General features: G+C 39.8%; 1 protein-coding gene across 9 annotated transcripts in view; it reads left to right on the top strand.

Annotated features, from left to right (window-relative positions):
- magixa (MAGI family member, X-linked a) overlaps nt 1-25,039 on the top strand; it is a 66,060-nt gene that overhangs the window by 21,993 nt on the left and 19,028 nt on the right. For 7 of the 9 annotated variants that reach the window (XM_042409276.1, XM_042409280.1, XM_042409283.1 and 4 more), the window contains 12 exons: nt 2,859-2,978; nt 6,013-6,186; nt 7,533-7,734; nt 8,241-8,311; nt 8,896-9,063; nt 13,530-13,699; nt 13,785-13,887; nt 14,407-14,578; nt 14,710-15,346; nt 17,223-17,286; nt 17,762-17,977; nt 18,067-18,351. In XM_042409276.1, coding sequence (XP_042265210.1) covers nt 2,859-2,978; nt 6,013-6,186; nt 7,533-7,734; nt 8,241-8,311; nt 8,896-9,063; nt 13,530-13,699; nt 13,785-13,887; nt 14,407-14,578; nt 14,710-15,346; nt 17,223-17,286; nt 17,762-17,977; nt 18,067-18,351 — 2,382 coding nt within the window. The remainder of the gene's footprint in view (nt 1-2,858; nt 2,979-6,012; nt 6,187-7,532; nt 7,735-8,240; nt 8,312-8,895; nt 9,064-13,529; nt 13,700-13,784; nt 13,888-14,406; nt 14,579-14,709; nt 15,347-17,222; nt 17,287-17,761; nt 17,978-18,066; nt 18,352-25,039) is intronic. The other 2 variants (XM_042409278.1, XM_042409277.1) reach the window with 2 other exon arrangements.

Below are 25,039 nucleotides of genomic sequence, written 5' to 3' on the forward strand. Positions count from 1 at the left end.
TTTTCTTTTTAATTCATTTTGCCAACATTATTTCATTCAAACACACTTTGATACTGGAGTCCAGATGGTTTCTATCCATCCTTTATATCTTCAGGTCTTATTAAGATACAAACAGTCAGTTTCTGTTCTGTTGGTTTTCATACAATAGTTACTTTTTGAATACAGATCAAACGCTGATACTTTGAGTTTGCTTTGCAGTTCTGTATGAACTGATGTTTCAATCAGCTGATGTTATTTTTGTGTAAACCAGACAACAAACAACATGTAGTAACTTCTTAAACATTCAAGAAGTGATTTTTTGTCCTGTTGTTCTCATCAGAAACAAGTAGTGAACACAACTCTGACACATCATCATCTTTTAAGTTGATATGTTGAACTTGTTAGCAAACAGTTGCTTATTTCCACATAATTAATCGTGGGGTTCCTCAGGGTTCTATTCTTGATCCTTTGTAGTTTCAGTCTGGTTGAAATGATTTTTTTTGTCCACTTGATTTTAGCAGAATAGTTTCTAAACATGACTTCTGTCATATCATCAGCTTATAGAGCAGTTGCGGCTAACATGTTAGCAAACAGTTGCTTATTTCCACATCCAGCAGTTACGGAGCAACATTATCATTCATGTGGAGTCGTGTTTTTACAGCTTTTTCTCTGAAAACGACACTATGAGACGCTGAGAGTGAACCAGAGCAGTAAAATTGCAGCCGGACAGATAAATAATGAGCTGAAACTCACTATAAAGCTCCGTAAAGCCGAGAGGAGCTGCAGAGCCACGACCAACACATTACACACCGACAGATACTGTGGTGTCATAGATGCTTTAAAGTTAAATAAAGATGGCGGTCGTGGTTAAAAGAAAGCAGTGATCTGCTAGGTAGGAGGTGGAGGGGAGAACATCTGAACAAATGACTGATGCTCTTGTTTTTTCTGGTGGACAGTTTTTAAAATGAAAAGAATGATGATGCAACAGAGCTGCAACAACAAAACAACCTCTGATCAGATCCTTCAGTGTAAATAAAACATAAAGAGTAAAGATAAAACCTGTTCAAATGCAAGGTGCAAAAAAAAAAAGATAGAAAGTAAACCTTCATTTTCTCTGGTTTCTTTTAATAAAACATCCAGATTTTTTTTTTGTAATTATGATTAATGAGAAAACATCTCCAGTTTGTTTTCTTTTGTAAATGCGATAGACTTCCACACATGTTCTGTCCTCCAGTAAATTATTTTGGTTACAGTTTATATGATTTGAATATTTTCAGCAAGGTTTAAAGGATCAATTTATTCATCCATAAGAACATGGATATTACAGAGCTCCCATCCTGATCAACCAGAACGCAGTAAATAAACACCCACAAAGTGAATGTCAGAAGTCAGACTGTCCCTGAACACACCAGCAACATTCACACAGTAACTTAAACAAAAAACCTGAAGTTGATGAAACATTAACAGTTGGATTCTCTCTCAGCGACGAGCTTCCCGATAATGAGCTGAAATATTTATAGTGATGTGTCAGAAGTTGTGATGTCATAACTGAGGTCAAAGTTCATTGAGGTCATAAATTACATAAAGATCAGAACTGCTGGTTTCTGTTTGTGGTGGTTTAAAGAAAGTGTCAGAAAACTGATTAACTCTGTTAATGATTACTGGATGTGTGTGTGTGTGTGTGTGTTTGATTACTCACACACACACACACACACACACACACACACACACACACACCCACACACACACACACACACACACACACACTGAGAGCTGAGAGGAATTTTTGAAGTGCTGCTTCAACATTGTTGAATTGACACCTGGAACTAAAAGTCAGCGACGGCTCATAAAGACGTTCAACTATTGACGTAATACAAAAAACACAGAAATGATTGATGACAGTAAATATTGAAGAAATGACACCGACTGAGTTACAGTCAGTTTATCTTGTTTGAACTGAAGTGAAAAGCAGATTTTTACTCGTTTATCTACGATGCTTGTCGGTTAAATGAACACAGCACAGTTATCAGCAGTAATTCATGTTATTATTAGTGACTTAAGTTACCGTGACGACCACTGAATGAAAGCTGAAATGTTAATATGGAAGAACATGAGACACATTCAGGCTGCTGATAATAACGACACTCGCTGCCAACTGGGTTTGTGCAGCGTTGCCAACTTTCTTTTTAAGATCCATTTAACGCCTTTTTTTCTCAAAAAATCTGGTGAATATTTGGGCAGACCTTAAAGGACACGTTCACAGTTTTTCAAGTGTGTGTTAAAACAACAGTCAGGTGTCCATATGAGCAGTGAAAGAGGTTTTCCTCGCTGTAATCATTCCTCCTGTTCATACTGGATATTAAAAGATCCTTCAAATGTGTTTTCAATGTTAGTGATGGAGGATAAAATCCACAGTGTGTCCACACAGTCATTTAAAAGTCTCTGTGAAGCTTCTATTCAGCTTCATCAGTCTGAGTTAGTCATATCAAGTGGATATCTGACACATTTACAGTCTTTTTAGCATCAAATTCCCTCTTTGTGTTTCCTCGGACAGTGTTTCCCTGTTGAGCTGCAGGTGGAAGTATAGTAACAAAAAGAGGGACTTTGGCACTAAAAAGACTGTAACGTTGAAAGATATCTACTTGATTTGACTCATTTGGACGCTGAAGCTTCATATTAGCTTCAGATAAACTTTTAAATACATTTATATGGACACTTGACTGTTAAGATTCAGTTGAAAAATAGTGAATCCGTCCTTTAACTCCTCAGTATTTCTCAGTGAATGAGCATAAATGTGACTCTCTGTGGACTGACTGTGTTCAGTTTGTGGGACGGAGCAGCGTCCAGTGATGACATCACGCTCTGCGTCCTCCCTGCAGGTACGACCAGGCAGCCTCGGGACGGGGAGATCACAGGTGTGGATTACAACTTTGTGTCCATCGAGGAGTTCTTCTCTCTGGAGGAGTCTGGAGCTCTGCTGGAGAGCGGCAAGTTCAAAGGTACGGAAAACAAACGCACCCAGCGGACTGTCCCTTTATTACAACATGTTCAACTCATTATAGTTTATAGATTTCTTTAATTTGAGGTTCTTTTACACTGTAAAACATCTTGCTGGAAAGATATGTCCTTAAAACTCACCAACACTCTCTGAAATTGAATTTTCCAGCAATTATTTTTGTTATCAATTAATCTAATTATTTTCTCAATTAATTGATTAGTCGTTTGGTCAATAAAATGTCAGAAAATGGTGAAAAATGTTTTGTTTTATCAACAACCCAAAGACATTCAGTTCATCCTCACAGAAGATTAAATAAACCAGAAAATATTCACAGTTTAAAAGAATTTTTCTTAGAAAATTACTCAAAATGATTCATCAATTACCAAAATAATTGGCAATTAATATTCTGTCGGGTGACTGATCTAATAATTGGCTAATCGTTGCTAATCTTTGATTAGCTGTGAGTTTTTCTTAAATTGAATTAATTTAAAAAAATAACTAATTAAAATCAGCTGCACATCCACCAGATACATTAAAATGCTGCTTTCACATCAATAATAATAATAATAAAACTCATGTTTTCAATGATCTGCTTTCATTTTTGATCTTTTATCTACATTTTGCTGTTAATTTGACTTAAATAAGATTTTGAGTTTAGAATAAAACATCATCATTCTTCCTCCTGCGGCGTCTAAAACACGAGCGGTGATGTTTTTTACAGCGGCCAGTGTATTTGAAGGGTGATTGACATGGAGGGTTTTTTTAACAGTATTTGGGAGGAAAAGAGGATTTTCTGTCTCTAATCCTTCAGACCTCAAACCTGCCTGTCAGCGGCTCGTTCGGCGTCTTGTCTCTCTCTCTCTCTCTCTTTAACCCACTCTGTGTCTCTCTGTCGGCTTTAATCTGACGGGATTAATGAGACTAAAATAGAAACTGAATTCACACACAAACATTTCTGTGTTCACACTCAACAAAGTGACGAACCATTACTTTATGTTTCTCTTTAATAGACTTTATATAATGATGATTCAGGGATTTGACATATTGTATTATTCATTATAATATTGATATAATTGTTAATATGATACAATAAAATTTCATATCGTGATAATGGTGATATTCCTACGTGTTGATGTAATGAGGTCAACGGTGGAGGAGTTCATCAGGGTGGTTAAAAACGATCAGACAGTAATATGTGAGATGTGAAGACGACTGTAACAACAACAAGGAAGAAGAAGAAGCACCTGGTTGAGTTTGAGGAAAGTCAAAAACCCCGCCAGAAGTATTTTATGATGTCATCAAGAATATCATTATCACAGAAATACTCTGAAATATCATGATGTTATTTAAAGGCCATATCACCCACCGCTAATGTGATTATATGTGTGTTTTACATCCTCCGCCACAGATCAAGTCTTATATTTAATAGATGTTTTAGTGTTTTTTCTACTGGTGAATCTGCACTTTTTGCATTTTGGGGAAAAAGGATTCAAACTTGTAAATGTGAACAATAATCTACAGTGTCCTAAAAATGACCTAAAATGTTTAAAACTCTGGACATTTTGGTTTAAAACTGCAATTTGGGAGGTTTTTTTTTGTCCACAGTAAAATCAATGAATTTACCCAAACAATTAAAAAAAAAAACCATTAGGCATAGAGAGAGGACCTTACGGGAAGACATCCCAATAGAAAACAATGGAGAACTAAGAAACACCCACCTGAAATTGCTACAGTATAACTGGTTAATGCGAACATATATAATTCCAGAAAAGCTAAACAGATATAACAGCAGCGCTATAACTGATATTTGTATTAAATGTGAGAAGGAAAAAGGTACTTTTTTTTCCATTGTACTTGACAATGTACAGAAATACAAAAATTCTGTACTCAAAATATTTGACAGATTCAAGTACCCTTCATCCCACAGCTGTTTATATCAGGTTTACATCCGGATAATTTGAAATTTAAAAAGAATTAACGAATATTTGTAGACTTAAGTGTGTTAATGGTGTTTCTCATGGAAAAACACCAGGAAACCAAGTATAAGCAGGTGGTTGTCTGAGATATCATAACTCTCCCTTTAGAGAAAATGACCTATTCCAGAAAACAACAACAACAGTAAATAAAATTGTAGAAATATTTCTTCTTTTTTTTTTTTACACAAGGTAATGGACTATAAAGCATTATCCTGACCCCCAACCAAGACCTGGAATAATGTGGGGGGTGGAGGGTTGACATGTTTGTTCAATGTATGTAATTTTATTACTTGATATTTCTTCGTTATGCTGTAAAAACAATAAAAAGAATGTTGGTAAAAAAAAAACAAACAAACATTAAATTATTTTTATTATTTTTATTTCTTTATTGAATTATATTTCATTATTGTTTTCCTGTACCACCACCTCAAGAAGAAGCAAAAACGGAGTCAGAAAGTATTTTATTATATCATCAAGAACATCATTATTGCAGAAATACCCTGAAATATCATATCTAACCCGCCGCTAATGTGTTTATATGTCTGTTTTACATCCTCCCCCACAGATCAACTCTTATATTTAACAGATTAAGTGTTTTTTCTACTGGTGACTCTGCACATGATGATTCGAACTTGTAAATGTGAACAATAATTGATGGTCCTAAAAATGACTTTAAATCTTTAAATCTCTGGACATTTTGGTTTAAAGCTGCAATTTGGGAGTTTTTTTTGTCCACAGTAAAATCAATAAATTTATGCAAACAATTTAAAAAATACATTAATATTTTTTTCATTATGTAGTATATCTTATTTCATATAGTTTTTTTATATTTTCTCTTTTATTGTCTTTGTTTTTTTCACTGTTCTGACCTCTTCAAATCCACACGTATACATATTTTATTACAATTACTTATTCAACAACAAATACATTTTTTTTTCAGTTTTTGAACTTTAAATCAGTGAGCTTTGACTGTTGTTGGACTTTACTTCCTGTCATGTGTTGCTGTTTGGTATTCAGCTCCACCATGATTGTTTTTCCTTTTTCTTCATCCAATCACAGGGAACTACTACGGGACGCCCCGCCCCGTCCACATCGGTCCGGAGAGTCCACCAATCACGTACCAGGAACATCGAAACCTGCTGAGGAACTTCAGGACGAGGAGCAAATCTCTGAGCAACCTGGAGAAAGCTGTGGAGGAAGGAGACAACAGCGAGGAAGACAGCGGACTGTCAGGTAACACGCACACACACACACACACACACACACACACACACACACACACACCTGGTGACAGCACTTGTTCAGTAATTCATTGTCCTGCATCAATCCTACATGATTCCTTCACAGTTGAAACATGTTCCTGAGTTCCTTAAGAGTACAGACTCCTGCTTTTATGTTCATATTGAATTTGTTTTTTTGTTTTTTATTAAAAAAAGAAAAGGACAGAAATCCATACAAACGTTGAAATGTCATTTAAAGGGTTTTTCTTCCTCTTGGTTGAGGTTTTGTGTCCATAAACAAAAGTTGTGATAAAATAAGGAGACTTTTTGAAATGTTTTTCTACTGTTGACTCAGCGTTGGAGTCGCTTCATCTGCATCAAAAGAGCAAAAATAAAGAGTGAAAAAAATAACATAAATACATACAGTCATTAATATAAAGTCACAGTAAACATTTGAATTACCATCAGCCATTATGTTTATATATCAGGTATTTTTTATGGCATTTTTTTGTAAACTACCTGCTAAAAAAAGAAAAGGACAGAAATCCATACAAACGTTGAAATGTCATTTAAAGGGTTTTTCCTTCTTCTTTGTTGATTTAAAAGTCTGTTCACATCCTGTTGGTTCGACCGAGGAAATTATTCCTCTTGTTATTTTATATTTAGAGTCTCAACCAGCTGCCAACATTATATTTTATATGATATAAAAGACAAAATAGAAATTAAATAAATAAATAAAAGTCCACTGCCTTCAACCAGGATTTTAGTACTGTAGTTATGTAGTTGTGTATAAAAAATACAGGAATCAGACTTTGTACAACTTGTTTATTTAATCTTCAGTTATAAATGCAGGTCTTTTAGTTATGATGATGTTTTTTACTGTTGACTCAGCGTTGGAGTCGCTTCATCTGCATCAAAAGAGCAAAACTAAAGGATGGAAAAAATAACAAATACATACAGTCATTAATATAAAGTCACAGTAAACATTTGAATTACATGTTTGTATATCAGGTATTTTTTATGGCATTTTTTTGTACATTATTATTCTTATGGAAAGTTGAAAACCAATATAATCAGAATTTGTAATTAAATAGATGATACACATTTATAGATACACTAACTGAGCACTTTATTAGGAACACCTGTGTAATCTAATGTAATCCAACATAACAACTCTGCAGTAAAAAATTCTGCTTTTACGAAGCTTATATATTTTCAGTGTGTGTGTGTGTGTGTGTGTGTGTGTATGTGTGTGTGTGTGTGTGTGTGTGTGTGTGTGTGTGTGTGTGTGTGTTGTTTTAACGTTTCACCAGGTGTGTGTTTTTGTGTGACTCTGACGCTCCTCTTTCTCTCTTTCAGCAGGTTCAGCCGGAGCCCCGCCCACCACCCTGCCTCTCAGCCAATCATGGGAGTCGACGGTCGGGACCCGGGAGGGAATAGAGAACGGAGGAGGAAGAGGAGTAGGAAGAGGAAGAGGAGGAGGAGGAGGAGGAGGAGGAGGTCCGCTGCCTGAAAACTGGGAGTTAGCGTTCAGTGATTCAGGAGAGCCGTACTACATCGAGTGAGTAACGAGATCAATTAAAAACATCAATAATCAGATTTTTATCTCATTTTGGTGTCTGATTCTGATTGTTTGTAATATATTAAGTTGATCTGAGGAAAGTTTAATAACATTTTAGCTTAAATCGAACATATTTTCAGTGTAGTTTGGTACTTAGTGATGATTTAAAAGCCTCATTATCTGCACCAGTACTCTTTAATTTTAACGGATGAGTCAGTTTTTGTTAATTTGCAAAGTGAGACGACACCAGACGCTCAGATCAGAAACTGTGACATCATCACTGAATGTTTCCTTTATTTATAAAAGCCAATATTTTTCACACAGAGTCAAACCAGGTTCAGAAAACACCAAACTTTAACACGCAGTCAAGTTCTGACTGGTTCCAGTGTTCCTACATTACCCAGGAGTCACTGCGAATGTTGCTTTCTGACCATGGATGAACAGATGATGATGATGATGATGATGATGATGATGATGATGATGATGATGATGTGTCTCTCCGTCAGTCATAACTCAAAGACGACCAGCTGGCTGGATCCTCGCACTCAGAGCAAAGAGACGATTTCCTGTACAGAACGTAAGTCCAAACTGTCACTTCCTGTTTCTGTCTTTTACTTTGTAATCTGCTGCTGAGGATCACAGAGACTCACTTCCTGTTACATTAGATCAGTGGCTCTCAAACCTTTTCACATCAAAGGACCATAATAATTGTTATTGTGTTAATTAAAGATGAATTATAGTGAAAATAAATTATTCCCCTATGCCCTTCAAGGCCCCCTGGGGGTCCCAGGACCCCACATTGAGAACCACTGCCTTAGACTTATTTTGACAGCAGGAGGCAGCACAGACTCACAAACTGCTTCACATCCTGTTGGTTCGACTCAGATTTTACTGCAGTTTATGAAATTATCAGCAAACTTTTCCTCTTATTATTTTATATTTAGAGTCTCAAACACCTGCCAGCATTTTATTTTATATGATATAAAAGACAAAATAGAAATGAAAAAATTAAATAAAAGTCCACTGCCTTCAATCAGGATTTTACTACTGTAGTTTTATATAAAATATACAGGAATCAGACTTTGTACAACTTGTTTATTAAAAAATTAAAGAGTAAGTCTTCAAGTGTGAACCAGTGTTTTATTCTCCGTCCTGTTTCAGTCCCAGAGTTCACCGAGGAGCCCAGTGAGCTGAAGGGTTATTCCATCCACACTCGGCTCTCTAAAGGTCCTCGAGGTTTCGGCTTCAACATCGTTGGAGGAAGTCGACCGCGAGAGTTCCTGCAGGTGTACAGCGTCACACCTGGAGGCCCGCCTGCTCTCAACACAGGTACTGATACTGTTTACTGCAAGTATTACTTCATCAGTACTGATATTACAGTTGTTTTTTATGATTGGTTACCTGCAGGGTTCAGTACTGAGTCCACACGTTGTACAGAAGCAGACGCACTGAGATAAAAACGACAGGAAGCACATGAGGATCGTTTTATGGCCGTCTATGAAGTTACATCATTGTTTTATTGTGTTTATGTAGTTTTAATGGTTGATAGTGTAGAAGTCCATTCATACTCTTCAGGGGTAATATGAGTAATATAATGATATAACAAGATAAACATTGTATGAATGATATGAGTATTAATATAGAAGAATATAGAAATAAATACAGTAAAAATGATATAAAACCAAACATGATACAGACACAGACGCACTCCACATGTGCACAACTATAGACTGTATATAAATATGAACAACATGTCTCCACTTCCTGCCACTACGCAAAACTGAAGCCAAAATATCTCCTTTCCGAGAGCGGCCATCTTGCTTTTTTTGACGTCATTTGGAGTCAGAGTATGCACAGTAGAGTCGGGTGGCGGGATGACGGCCAGCGGGACACGCCCCCCTCAGCCGTCCCGCTGCCTGACGGAGGTTTGAGAGCGGCTGTCACAGCTGTCAATCATGACGTCAGACCCCTCCCTCCCTTTCTATATCATCAAATAACTAATTAAAAACAAACTTATAAGAAAAATGAGCACTTGAACAAACATTAGCATGATAAGAACTACCTGAAATGACAGAAACCATCTTTGACTTTGATTTTTTTAGTTTGGCTCGTGTCCCATCCGCTAACATGGAGGGGGCGGGGCTTATGACCTATACTGCAGCCAGCCACCAGGGGGCGATCATGAAGCTGTCATGACGTCCATCTTTATATACAGTCTATGGTGAACACTAGTAAACAGGCTGCAGTCTGATAACTTTCCAGAGTTGTGAATATTACTGCAGTGTGTTTTTTACGATCAGCATTTAAACGCAATCATCTGTTACTCCAACCAGACTGCTGGATCATATTTCATCGTCTCACTTTAAACAACACGACCCCTCAGTGTTTTACACAGGACGGTTTTCAGCACAGGTGAAATCTTCACTGATCAAAATGTTGATCAGTGTTTCTGAAAGACCAACAATAAGGACTAAAGAAACCAGAAAACATTCACATTTGAGAAGCTGGAATCAGAGAATTTGGACATTTTCTTCTTAAAATAATGACTCCAAATGATTCATTGATTATTAAAATAGTTGAATTGATTAATCTTTGTAGCTCTTGTAGAGTTTTCTGTTGATCAGACAAAACAAGACTTTTGAAGACGTCACCTTTGACTCTGAGAAATTATAAAGAGCGTTTTTCACTATTTTTATAGACGTATATAGTCAATTTATAGACAAAACTATGAATCAATAATGAAACTTAATGGATAATGAAGATAATTGTTAGTGGTGATTGTTGTTACTGTTATAAACAGACAGACTATTCTGATGTGTTTAGTTTATTTTTGTTTTCTTAGAATCTTTTTATTATCATTTTTCCAAACAACAACGCGTCTTTTTCCATCTTATAGTTTTCAAGAGCTTAAAATATAAATATGAATTTGGAAAAAAACAAAACAAAACTCTTCATCGTGCTTTCTTCACTTTCCTCCTACTTTTCTCTCTTTTTACATAATGTTCATATAAATAATGTATATAAATAGAAAAAGGATTCTCATCAACATTCACGAGGAGATTCCTGACATCAGCGTATCTCAGACTGGATGCTTTCCAGATATTTTTAAGTGTTTTTGTTATTTTTCATATTTTAAACTCGACGTGATCTGATGTGTTCAGATGTTATAAAACAGAGACAGTTTTAGACAAACATCTCAAATCTGTTCGCTTCTCAGCTCTTTATTTTTTTTCTTTTTTCTCACGGACACAAAACACATGATCTACAGCTAATCCACACACACACACACACACATACACACACACACACACACACATACACTCTCTCTCCCTCTAATCTGTCTGACACACAGCCTCCTTTCTCTCCCACACTATCAGACCTGCTCACGTGCATTCAGGATAAATAGTCAGGAATGTAACACACACACACACACACACACACACATTTCATAAAATCTCCTGGGAAAAAGAGAGCGGAGAGTTTCAACAGGCAGCAGAAAAGACAAGAAATACAAGAAAATCTTGAAGCTGAAAACAATAAAAACAGAAACTGTAATAAACTGGTTAAAAAGACACAAACTAACCAACAATGTGGAGAAACGTACGATGGATCAGACGACATCATCAGAATCTCACTCAGATCCTCAACATCATGTTATGTGATCGTGATTCCTGCTTTTTCTTGTCTGTTGACATTTTTTCTGTTTTAAGCGTCTTTACTGATGCATTTTCATCAAAAACACCTTTGTTAGATTTATGAGAAACACTCTGTACGCTCATTGACCCAGTTTCAGTCCAGCTGCCTACAATCACCTCCTGCCACTCATCTCAAGTCAAGTCAAGTCAATTTTATTTGTTCAAATAAGGAAAAACTCCCCTTTGGAAGAAACTTCAGGAGGAGCAACAGAGGAGGAATCCCTCTCCCACTATGGAATGACAGGAAACAGGTGTTGTGTGTACAGAATAGACCAGTACCAGACCAGTAACACAGACAGCTGGACAGCTGGGTGTGTCGTAACCCTCACGAGGAGTCACCAGAGCTTCAAAAGGTCAAAGGGCCCTCTGGATTTTAAAGGGTGTGTGATTTTTTTTTTAACCCTTTCGCGCATGAATTATAATAACCTCAGTCAGGGTTTTTATTCCTCTTTAGGCATAAAAAAAAATATTTGAACATCATTTTTTTTTAAATACGCATTTTTCAAGGAGTTTGTCCAACTTAGTGGACAGATGATTAATTGTCATTTTCTCCCAACATAAAATCAATACTTGGAAATTTTAACAATTGTATCACTTCTTAGTTGTTACTTGATGTTACAACATTTTATTTACCTGCAAGGGTCTATTACTATAGAAGGATTGGCAAGATGTTCCTGAGCTGGGGAGCATTTCCGGCCTTCTCCATAATGCAGCAGCAGCATCAGGGAGGCGTCTGATCATCTGCAGCAGGACAACGAGCCCAAACATCCAGCCGGAGTCATAAAGATCTATCTTCAGCTACAAGAAGAACAAGGAGTCCTGCAACAGATGGTCTCTGGTCTCAACATCATGGCGTCAGTCTGGGATTAACATGAAGAGACAGAAGCAGCTGAAGAAGAACTGCAGCAACTTCTCCAAGACGCAGGAACGACCGACCTGCCGAGAACCTGAAACACCGAGGAGAACTGCTGCTGGTTTAAAGGCGAAGCTGCTCACAGCAACATATTGATTTACTTTAAGTTTCTGCTGTTTGCTCAACTTTGTATGAAATTAACTGATAAATAAAAACTGTTCGTGATATTATTTTTGGAAACATCCTCACTTTACTTTTAGTGCCTGAAACTTTTGCATAGTACTGTTTATATACTGTATCTCTCTCAGCATCGCATCCGCATTCCTTTCTGTGAGGAAAATAACTACATTTAATCATTATTTTAAAAGTTTATATCTTTATGGATTTAGAAAAATCAAAGAAATAAAATCTAAAAAATTATTGCGAGGATAAGGGCGCCGTGTAGATGTGAGCATGAGACTAGCATAGACCATAGACTGTATAAAAATATGGACGTAGTTACCGTGACGTCACTCGTTGGTTTCTGAAGAGCGGTTTTGAAGCTCAAAGAGAGCCGCTCCGGCCGTCGCCATCTTGGCAGTGTGTAACTCCCAGCCAATCAAAAATGGGTAAAGAGGCGGGCCGAATGGCTGAAACAAGCCACCTAGCGGCTGGCGGACCTGTCACTCAAAGCAGCCATGTCCTTCATTATGCAGAACTTTATGGCTTAATAAAATTTAAACGGATGAGTTATAAAAAAATTCACCCCCCCGTACAGTTGTCATGAAAGGAGAAATTAGCAACAGAGACCAAAACCGTTGTTTGTACCAGGCTGTAAACATGTTTATTTCTGCTGTAAAGTTGGGCATCTTAACATGGAGGTCTATGGGGATTGACTCACTTTTGGAGCCTCAAGTGGTCGTTCAAGGAACTGCAGTTTTTGGCACTGTTGCCACTTGGCGTAGACAGGTGGTTAAATATCTTTGTGCTGATTTTCAAAAGTAGTAAAAACAACCAAAGAGCTGCACTGGCCAAACATTTTAATGAACATTTTACTTCATAAAGGCGAGAGACAAAATCAGAATTGAGTGTCATTCGTGGTGAAAAATTGGTGAAATTAAAGTATGAAACCCTGCAGGTGGGGGGGTTGTCAGTGTACTCGATGGTACAACAAACGTCCATTAAAGAAAAAGGTTGTGAGTCACTGCGTCAGATGATGATAAACTGACCTGAAGACTGACTGGACTCTCGTTTGTGTGTCTCTGCAGCCGACATCCTGGTCTACATCAACGACAGCTGCGTGTTGGGTCGCTCTCATAAAGAGGTGGTGGAGATGCTGAAGTCGGTGCCGATGGGTCAGAGCGTGGACGTGGTGCTGAGGAGAGGATACCCGATGCTGTACAACCCCGACGGATGTCCCAAACAGAGTCTGGAGACGGTGCGGAGTTTAATCCGATGTTTCAGTTTATATATGTGTTCTGTATGTTTCTGTATATAAATCATTAACCTTCTAACTCCTCCAGCAGCCACAGACCCCCAGCGAGCCCTCCAACCCCCCCAACCTGAACCGCGGCCTGACGCACCTCACCTACAGCCGCACGCTGGACACCAATGGCAGCATCGCAGGTCAGGAACATGACTCACCTTTATATATACCTTCAGTTTTTACGTCTTGTAGCTTCGACTTTTTACTAAGGAGAGTTTCATGTTGATCCAAACTGTAGAAGAGAGAACTACTGACATGAGAAACATGAATTAGACTTTTACTACAGGAACCAGGAAGTCCTGAGATAACGCCTCTTTTTTCAAACCTTCCTTGAAAAAATGTCAGTAAAGTCAGCATGCACATTTTAAACCAAATGTCTAGATCCCTGCTTGTGTTGTATCCGTCTCAGATGTACGTCGCTTTGGATAAAAATTGCTGCTAAATGAAAAAATGTAAATGTAAAATGCAATAAAATCAAGTAACAGATCTGCTGTTCGCACCAAACTACACCAGCATTTCCAAACATCTCATTATTCTGTTTTATTTCTTCTGAGATGAAAACATGTTTAGTTGAATTCCTACAGAGAATCAAACACACATTTTATTATCTATTGATTTCTAATTTCACTGACAGTTAACTTCCTCGCTCTCTAACGCAGCACTGGCACAAACCCCGCCCTCCTATGCTGCTCAGCCAATGACGAACGGGCTGACAAGCCCGCCGACTCCCACTCCCTCTGAACCCCCAGTGGGTCCACCCCCCCCTCCAGAGAGGACGGCATCCAGTCACAGCAACTCTGACTCCGGTCTTTCCAACCCTGGAACACGAAGGTGAGCTTTAGCGTTAGCATCGTTAGCTACAATAACAGACAATTATTTATAGAGCGCTAACACGACGACTGATCAGAAGTTGAAATTAAACATTTCTACTTTATGTTTCTTCCTCTTCCTCCTGCTTGCAGGTCTTCTCTGATTCGCTACAACAGCAGCACTCTCCCCACCCTCTCCTCCTCCTCCCTCCTCCACCATCAGAGCTCCAAGTCCTCAGAGAGCGACCTGTCTACGTCCACCCTCCCCATCTCCTCCTCCACCCTCCCCATCGCCTCCTCGTCCTCCCACACTCTGTCCAAACTGCCGCTCTCTCAGCCTGAGACGGGCCTCCACCAACCCTCCACCAGCCCCTCTGCCGCTAACACCCCCACCCCTTCCTCCACACCTCCCGGCGCTCCTGTTCAGCGCCCGCCGATGCCCCAGACCTCCGTGTCCCTGACCCCGCCCAGAGACATCCCACCCTGCGGTTTTAATGGGTGCCCCGCCAATCACGCGGCCCCCTCCCCGGCCTCCAGAGGAAACCCGGGGCTGGTGCTGCCGGTTGGGGTGGGGTCGCCTGGGTCGGCCCCCGGCGGGGAGCTTGTGCCGGTGGCCCTCGGGCGCAACGAGGGCGGGGGGCTTGGGTTCAGTGTGACAGCGGGGGGCCAGGGGGGTCAGCTGGCGGTGGTGAGGCGGGTCTGGGATCGAAGGCAGTGCCCCTCCCTGCAGCCGGGGGACGCTATAGTGAAGATCAACGGAGCGGACGTGCAGAGTCTCAGCTTCTCACAGGTCAGAGATTAATATTTACCCAACATCCAAACAGTCAGGGTCACATGTCAATGCTCCACTCTTATTGGCTAACCAGAATTTAAATCTTCGACTGCGTCTACATGAAGTCGGCTAGATTCTAAAATGCCAACATGCGTCAACAGCAGGAGTTTCAGCTCATTTCTGCAAACACCTCCGTCCATATTAAAACGCCAGAACGGGTAACATACTGGGCATGTGCGGAGGACAGACGAGGAAGTCAGCCACAGAAAACCAGCAAAGAAGAAACAGGATATTGTTTCTGTTTTCACTGCGGCTTCCTGACATTTAGTTTATTGTGACCAGATTCCAACAGTTATAGGAGAGAAAGGTGGTAGATAGCTACGATTAACTCTAAACAAGCTGTTAAAGAAGAAAATAAACAGAACAACACTTGCGTCCGCCATTGTTGTTGTTGTCCTTGTGTTTCTTCTTCTTCCTCTTCCAATGAAACGCTGCACTGCCACCATCTGTTCTATCAGTGATATGACAGTGTTTCTACACACTACAACACCAAGCCAGCTGGAAGATTTTAGCAGGAAAATTGCCGTGATGTCACTTGTTACACTTATTATGTTGCTGATTATGATTATTATTATTATGAGTATTGCATGAAGTATGGAATATGGACAACCATCATGAAGATCTTGGATCACCTCTGGAGCTGAGTGGACAGTTGAACGTGTATTTGACAATCATTATATTGTACATGAGCCACAGTTTGTGTCAAAACTCGTCCTCCTTTGAGTCATAACTCAGTCAAATCTGAACACACGAACATGAAACACATATTTTTAGATTCAGTGTGACTCACACTTCCCGAGAATATCATTATCATCTCTGATGTTGTGAATAAACGTCCATAAATCTGCTAAGACATTCCCTACGACTGCAGAACTTGTCTGAGAATCATCACATTTTAAAGTTTTCTTCAGTAATCCAGTGATAGTTGTCTGTACATCCATGTTACACTGCAGCAGCTGCTAACAGCTGATTCAGCAGACTTTTAATGGGGACTATTTGACAAAAATTAAACAAATATAGACAAGTTGTAGCCTACAGCTAACTCCCGGACCCCATGACAGTTATACTTCCTGTTTACATCCCTGAGGCTTTAACCCAACAGCGGACTTTGTTACAGGAGAACACTGTTCATTACCTGTTTCCGACCACAAGTTTTTTAAAAAGTGTAACTACAGTCGTCCCCTAACCTTAACCCTGTATATATTATTGTAGTTATGATGACGAAGGTGGCCTAACTTTAAGGAAGTAGTAACTTCAACCCACCACATGTTTCTTTAACCTTTACAAAGTGATCATTTGAACCCAAACCATCATCTTTCCCTAAACCTAACCCGACCTGAACCACAGCGTTGTCACATCATAAAACATTATTACTGTTTAACAGTGATGTGTGTAGTTGGACAGGTGTTGGACAGGTGTTGGACAGTAGTTGGACAGGTGTTGGACAGTAGTTGGACAGGTGTTAGACAGGTGTTGGACAGGTGTTGGACGGGTGTTAGACAGGTGTTGGACAGGTGTTGGACAGGTGTTGGACAGTAGTTGGACAGGTGTTGGACAGTAGTTTGACAGGTGTTGGACAGGTGTTGGACAGTAGTTGGACAGGTGTTGGACAGTAGTTTGACAGGTGTTGGACGGGTGTTAGACAGGTGTTGGACAGGTGTTGGACAGGTGTTGGACGGGTGTTAGACAGGTGTTGGACGGGTGTTAGACAGGTGTTGGACAGTAGTTGGACAGTAGTTGGACAGGTGTTGGACAGGTGTTGGGCAGGTGTCAAGGGGGTCGTCCTGTACTTGAGCTGATACAGTAATAACCAGGAGTGTATTTCCTTCCTCAGGTCCAGAGAGTTCTGCAAGAACACACCAAACAGGGAGAAGTGGTACTACTGGTCCTCAGAGGAGGTACGCATATCTGAAAACCTCCAACGCTGTTCATTGATTATTGACATTATTAGCAGCTTTATGAGATTATAAAGCACCAATAAAGATAAACGAGTCCTGACTGCAGGTTTAAGTCGATTAATCAATTAGTTGCCAACTATTAAATTAATCTGCAGCTATTTTGATAATCAATTAAATGTTTTGAGTCATTTTTTTAGGAAAAAAGTCCAAATCCTCTGATTCCAGCTTCTTAAACGTGAATATTTTCTGGTTTCTTTAGTCGTCTATGACAGTAAACTGAATATCTTTGGGTTGTGGACAAAACAAGACATTTAGAGGACGTCAACGACATTTTTCACCGTTTTCTAGCATTTTATAGACCAAACAACTAATCAATTAATCTAGAAAATAATCAACAGATGAATCAATAATGACAATAACAGTCATTTGCAGCTCTAGTTTGGAACTAACAAACTTTCTCGTCTTCCTCTCTCAGGTCCCGTCTCCTCCCCAGTCGTCACTCCTAACCTCTACAAGCCCCTCCCCTCTCCTCACAGCCTCGCCACCCCTTCCTCCCACCCCCCCACTTCAGCCGACTTGCCTTCCCCGTCCACGGGTGCCTTGGTGGGGGGCGTCCCCCCGCTCAGCCAGGCCGGCTTGGCCCTCGAGAGCCCCCAGGAGGGGCACCTACCGGCCACAGGGACCCACCAAGGTAAATGCCCCCCCCCCCATCCCTCAAGTACCATGTGACTTCTCCTCGTCCTTCATCTCCCATCAGTCTGACTCCTCCTTGTCTTCCAGGGGCCCCTCCTGCCCAGACTCCCAACGGGCCCCCGGCCTCGACCCTCATCCAGAGCACCAGCTTCCTGGACTCTGTTCCTGTGACGTTGACGTTAGAGCCACGGGATCTGCTGGGGGTGGAGGAGAGCGCCGGTGGGCCTCCTCCACTCAGAGGAGGGGGGGGAGGAGCTCTGGGTGCAGTCGCCAAAGATGGAAGAGGAGCAAAGGCCGTGGAGGTGGACTTGAGGAGGCGGCCCGGAGAAGGCTTCGGATTCGTCATCGCCTCCCAGGAAGTGACCAATGGAGGTGAGTCCTGATGAATCCAAAGGTTTTATTTTCACTTCCTGTATTCACAGCCAGGTCACTACGCATCATAGGCGAGGACCATGTTGTTTTTCGTGTTTGTTTGTTTTTTTCTTTCTTAATTATTACTGGACTTCACACCTAAATTTGACCCCTTAAACATGCTCAAAAACTCACCAAATTTGGCACACACATCAGATCTGGTGAAAAATTTGATAATATCTAAAAATTAACCCCCAATGTGCTCTCTAGTGCCACCTATGTAACTAAAATGGCCGCCACGACCCGTAGGAATGTCGTAGAGAGATCAAACCAATCAAGACTTTGCCCCAATTTTGGCCCCCGAACAAACACTGTCTCCTCCGAGGGCGTTAATGGTATCGGCTTCAAACTTTTATAGGTGACTTATGACACTGTGCTGAAAAAAAGTTGTTAAAAACCTTGTAATAACTTGAACGGTTTGGATTTAATAAGTCCTGAAAGTTGCAGTGCCACATCACAGCTTACAATGTAAACCAATGGGGAGGCAATCTATGGGCATGAACTTTGTGTCAAACAGAGGCTTCTGACGTCTAAACTATAAGTCTGGCCACTTTCAAACCTGTATCAATGGATTTGCAACAAAATTTCCTTCTAAAATATGATTTTTAATGTAAGATTTGGCCAAAGTCATGGGATTTATGAGGAGATTTCACAAGAAGTGTACTCTAAAATCCTCCTCTCCAACTGCTCCTGGTGATGTCACTCCCTCACACTCATTATAAAATCACAGGAGGAGCAAGAAAAGACTTTAAAACTCACACTCTAATATCTCAAAAACAATAAAAGATAGAAAAAACATGTAAATTCAAGATTTGTAGGTCAAAGTCTCGTGACTCATTTAAAGTTCAAATGAAGTTTGTATCTAAAACTATGTGGAAGCAGTAAATGATCAAAAAGGTGTGGGTTCGCTCACACTCTCCATTCAAATATATGAGTATTTGTCTGTGTCCAGCTGCAGTTACTTATTGTCTCTACACACCTGACAGTACACATGTCAATCAAACTTTTATAAAAATAGAATTGATGAAAATTAGGAAAATAATTTGTTTTACACACAAACTCATCAAGAGTTTTCAATATACTCATTGAAATTCAAGTGAATGGGCCCAAAACTTGCATGATTTTGATGACACAGGTGTGAGCAAGACAGACATGTTTCAACCTGCAGAAAATTCTCATCCTGTCAATCAAACTTTCAAAATAAAAGCACCAAACTTGTAAGAAATATCCCTCATTTTTAAAAAGCAAAATTATCTGATCCTGACGGGCCAGAGCGTGAGGTCCCAACCAACGCTGCTTGCAGCTTTATATTGAAAAGTGTTTTGTCCAATATGTCGTTAAACTGTATAAATGATCACAATACATCAACATGTAGATCAGTCTACTGTTTCATATATGAAAACACACCAAACTACATGTTTATGTCCACTGAGACTGTGAGAACAGATAAATCATCAGCCGGTTTGTTGGTGTTGTGTCTGTAGTGATCAGTGCAGCCTCTAGAGGACGCCAGCGGGACTCAGGAAATGTTCACAAGCAGCTCTAATGAGTCTCTGGTTGATTAAAGCTTCTGTTTGTTCCAACGATTCAACTGAATTCAGCCGGAAGGAACCAAGAGACGAACAACACAGTCACAGAGCGAACACATCGTTTCCTCTCCTCTCTTGTTTCCTTCCTCCTTGTTTCCTCTCCTCTTCTTTCTACTTTTGTCTCATCTCTCCGCTTGTTTCTTCTTCTCTTGTTTCCTCTTTGTTTCATCTCTCTTGTTTCTCCTCTTGTTTCCTTCCTCCTTATTTCCTCTCTTGTTTAGTTTTTTGTGTCATCTCTCCTCATTTCTTCTTCTCTTGTTTCCTCTCTTGTTTCCTCTCCTCTCTTGTTTTTATCTCTTGTTTCCTTCCTCCTTGTTTCCTCTCTTGTTTCATCTCTCTTCGTTTCTTCTTCTATTGATTCCTCTCCTCGCTTGTTTCCTCTCTTGCTTCCTCTCTTCTTGTTTCCTCTCCTCTCTTGTTTTCTATCGTTTCCTCTATTTACTTGTTTCCTCTCTTGTTTTCTCTCCTTTCTTGTTTCCTTTCCTCTCTGAAGTCCTCTCTTGTTTCCTCTCTTGTTTCCTCTCCTGAAAGCAGAACAATAATCTCTTGTGTTAACATTCCTCTCCCTCACTTGTGCGTGTGCGTGTGCGTGTGTGTGCGTGTGTGTGTGTGTGTGTTTGCCTCTAGTCCATATCTGTTCCCTCCCACCACTATCTGCTCTCACTTGGCCCCGCCCCCCTCTACCAGCTGTCTCTCTCTCTCTCTCTCTAAGACTCAGTCTCGCTCGTCCGCTCTCAGAGGCACAACCTGCCTCACACACAGAGACAGACAGTCAGATAGAGAGACAGTCAGGTGGACAGATAGACAGACAGGTGGACAGATAGACAGACAGACAGGTGGACAGACAGACAGACAGGTGGACAGATAGACAGACAGACAGGTGGACAGACAGACAGACAGTCAGACAGAGAGACAGGTGGACAGTCAGGACGGGCTGCAGTAGTTTTTGTTTTTGGTGTTTTTTGTGGTCTGGACTGTTCAGCATGTTGGAGCGACTGCAGTCAGCTTTGAAAACTGTCAAAGACTCCAAACGTAAGTCAGCGAGTGTGTGTGTGTGTGTGTGTGTGTGTGTGTGTGTGTGTGTGTGTGTGTGTGTGTGTGTGTGTGTGTTTGTGTGTGTTGATACAGATCAGGGAGACACAGATACTCTGTTAAAGATTAAATAATCTGTTTTATATTAGATTTGATCCAGTCTGTCTGTGAATACAACATGTAAAGAGTTGTGAGCTGTGTGATCTCCTCTCGTCTGCGAGAGATGGAGGATAAAATTTAAAGTTTAAAGTTCAATCTGAGAAACTCCTCATGTCCTCTGGATGAGTCTCTGTCTCATCTCTGCAGCTCCTCAAGTGTCTCAGTCTTCAGCAGATGTTGTTTTCAGTTGTTTTACAGACATTTTTCAGTTTTACACATCTGCACTTCATGTCTGAAGCATCCAGTCCGACCTCTGACCTCCTGCTGCAGTATTGTATGTACTGTAACTGTACTTCCATTCATCAGAAACACTGTGAACATAATCCAGGCAGAGATTATATAAGTGAACACAAACTATATGTCTAGTAGACAGCGTTGGTCTGGTGGACATTAAAGGTTATTTAGATTAAGATAAAACCCTCAAAAGTCTTTTTAGCGTCGTTACAGAGCAGCAGCAGCAGAGGGATCAATGAATCATTCAAGTCGTTTATCAGCAAAAACTTCACTGATGTGAGTTTCTGTGTTTTATATGACGTTAAACAGAATATTTTAGGTTTTGGACTGTTGGTTGAACATCTGAAGACAACATCATGGACATTTTTCACTATTTTTATTCTCTACATAGTGCACTATATTCACTGTCTTTCTACTAACAAAAGCTAAAATGTCTGTTGTGCTTCCAGCTTCTCAAATGTGAATAATGTTCTTGTTTCCTCTGTGACAGTAAACTGAATAACTTTGGGTTGTGGGCTGTTTGTTTGACATTTTAAAATCCAACTAATCTGTTCATTAAGAAAATAATTGTTAGTTGCAGCTCTAAATCATCTCATAAAAATCTGAAACACGTGATGCTGTAAAAGTGGAATTTCAGCCTGAAAAAACACCTTTTTTCTTTTTTTTTTCACTCCCTCGTTTATCATTCCCTGGTCGGTGATTTATCAGGATGTTGTTCAAATATAAAATGAGGATTTAATGGAGATTTTTGAGAGTTAAATAGATTTCATGGAGCAGGAGGTTTGTTGTCAGAGAAGTTAATAAAAGTTCAAACTGGAAGACATTTAGTTTGTAGATGAGAACCTTTATTCTACATGTTCAACATATAACTGCTGCTGCAGGATCTACTGAACAGATTAAACATTAGAGTGTTAATAATAACGACACAGATTCATCCTGCTCTGTTGCTTCTGTTACGGCTGTAAAACGGTGGATAAATTGTTTTGAGCGTCACACAACGAATGCAAAATGACTCATTTAACTATCAGAATTTGATCTGTTCGGTCCGATAACATTTGGAAAATCTAGAAGAGCCACATGATTAAATTATTTTATCCTAATTCAAGTTAGCAGAGGGCTAACTGGATGCTAGCTGCTTGGCTAGCAGGAGTCTCTGGTGCGCATGTTCACGCTCAGTATGCATCATCCGGCCAGCGTGGGAATGTCAAACTCGACCTCAGATTAAAAACTCTGTATGCTGTGAGATACAAAGATATTTATCTGGTGCTGAAAGGTTTAATCAGCATCGTGTGAATTTGTTTGAATGTAACAGACGTTCATTTATATGTAAAATTCCACGGCGCAGGTTTAACAAACACACTACATATTTACTCTGTGATTGGTTTTATCAGCTGGTATTTAATCTGCAGTAACAGTTTGTCCTTCAGACCGACCGACTCCACTCGACTACTGGAAGGATACATTTTGGTGGAATATTCCTTTAATCCTAAACATTGAGCAGCAGCTCCGCAGGTCAAACACGTAAACCCAGAAACAAAAGTCGGAGCGAAACCCAGCTGGTACTCGACTGTCACTGTGTGAAGTTATTGACCTGTAGATTACACACACACACACACACACACACACACACACACACACACAGACACACACAAACACACACACACACACACACACACACACACACACACACACACACACACACACAGAGTTTCGATGAGGTGAAAATATTTCAGACATTCCTGAGAGATGAGGAGGAGGAGGGAGAGAAGGAAAGAAAGAAAGGAGGAAGGACTCAGTCAGATGTGAACACATAGACATGAAACACATATTAATATCATTCAGTGTGAATTATTATTATCTCTGATGTCCATCAACAGTAAACCATAAATCCACTGAGAAATCAGAGAAAAATGAGGCTGTAGATGCCTGAGAATCATCACATTATTAAGTTTTCTTCAGTATCTAATGATATTTGTCTGTACATACATGTTACACTGCAAACAGGAGCTGCTAACAGCTGATTCAGCAGACTATTAATGGAGATTATTTGACATAATGTGAACAAACATGTTGTAAAAACGTGTCTGACAGAGAACTGCAGCACCTACCTGTAGCTGAGATTAAAGCAGCACATCTGATGAGCTTTATGGGGTCTCGCTCTCCTGATGGTTTTATTTTTTATGTTGTCATATCGGTTCCCCAAATAGGCTGATATGTTGGTGTGTGTGTGTGTGTGTGTGTGTGTGTGTGTGTGTGCGTGTGTGTGTGTGTGTGTGTGTGTGTGTTATATAACAATAAGCCTCAGTGACTCGACCCAGTTGACTGTCTCTGTCTCTGTCCAGATGTGCCGTCTGTTTCCAGCTGTGGCTCTCTCTGTTCAAACACCACAAACCCAAAAAAAAAAAAAAACTCTGTCTGTCCTCATAATGAACACGTTCATACGTTCATGTTCACACCGGCGTCCCTTTAGAATCCGTCCGATTTAAAGGAACAGTCCAACATTTCTCTGTGTGTCCAGTACAGAGAGAGGTTTAATCTAATCTAGTTTAGCATAAAGACTGGAAGCAGAGAGAAACTGCTAGCCTGGCTAGCTAAGTGTGCTAAGCTAAGCTAAGCGAGGATAAACACGTCCCGGACCCGTCTATGTTCTGGACACACAGAGATGAAAGTGAGACAGAGGACAAGACGACTTCACGCTAAAATCAGTAAATAAAGTACATTTACTCAAGTACTATACTTAAGTACCATTTTAAGGTACTTTTTTGTACCATGTGATGCTACTTTATACTTCCACTCCACTACATTTCAGAGGGAAATATTGTACTTTCTACTCCACTACATTTATTTGACAGCTTTAGTTACTTTTCAGATGAAGATTTGACACAATGGATAATATAACAAGCTTTTAAAATACAACACATTGTTAAAGATGAAACCAGTGTGGCCCCTTACAAAAACATCAGTGTGTATTTGTGTCTCTTTGTCATGTTTCAGATGTCTTTGAGTTGTTTGTAGTTACACCAAAGAGACATTTCCCCTCACATGGTTTCAAATAAATAACTGTTTAAGGTCCAAAAGAGGTTAAAATTTCCAATATTTCACAAAAAAGCAAAGATTAAAGAAAAATTATAACATGCTGCTGATGCACTGATTCATCTCTATTAACAATACAAGTATTTCATATATCAGTCACAGCCCCATTTACTGCAAAATTTGAGTTATTTTACTTTGATACTTAAAGTAAATGTAACTTCTATACTTTTACAGAAGTAGGTTTTTAAATGCAGGACTTTTACTGGTAATGGAGTATTTTTACATTGTGGTATTAATACTTTTACTTAAATAAAGGATGTGAGTACTTCTTCCACCACTGAATAAAGTATTGTAACTAATTGTATGTTGAAGCAGTCAGATGTCAGTTATTCTAGTGTGCGTGTTCAGTTTTAGCACGTTGAATAGGAAATGTTAAACTTTCTAATAATAGAATCTTTAATCCATAATTCAGCAGACCAACCGAGTGGAGCTCTGTGTGTGTGTGTGTGTCTGTGTGTGTGTGTGTGTGTGTGTCTGTGTGTCTGTGTGTGTGTGCGTGTCATACTGGAGCGCAGGTGAGTTTATTGTTCTGTGAAATTGGA

This window comes from Thunnus maccoyii, chromosome 4 (assembly GCF_910596095.1).
Source record: "Thunnus maccoyii chromosome 4, fThuMac1.1, whole genome shotgun sequence".
Lineage (NCBI taxonomy): Eukaryota > Metazoa > Chordata > Actinopteri > Scombriformes > Scombridae > Thunnus > Thunnus maccoyii.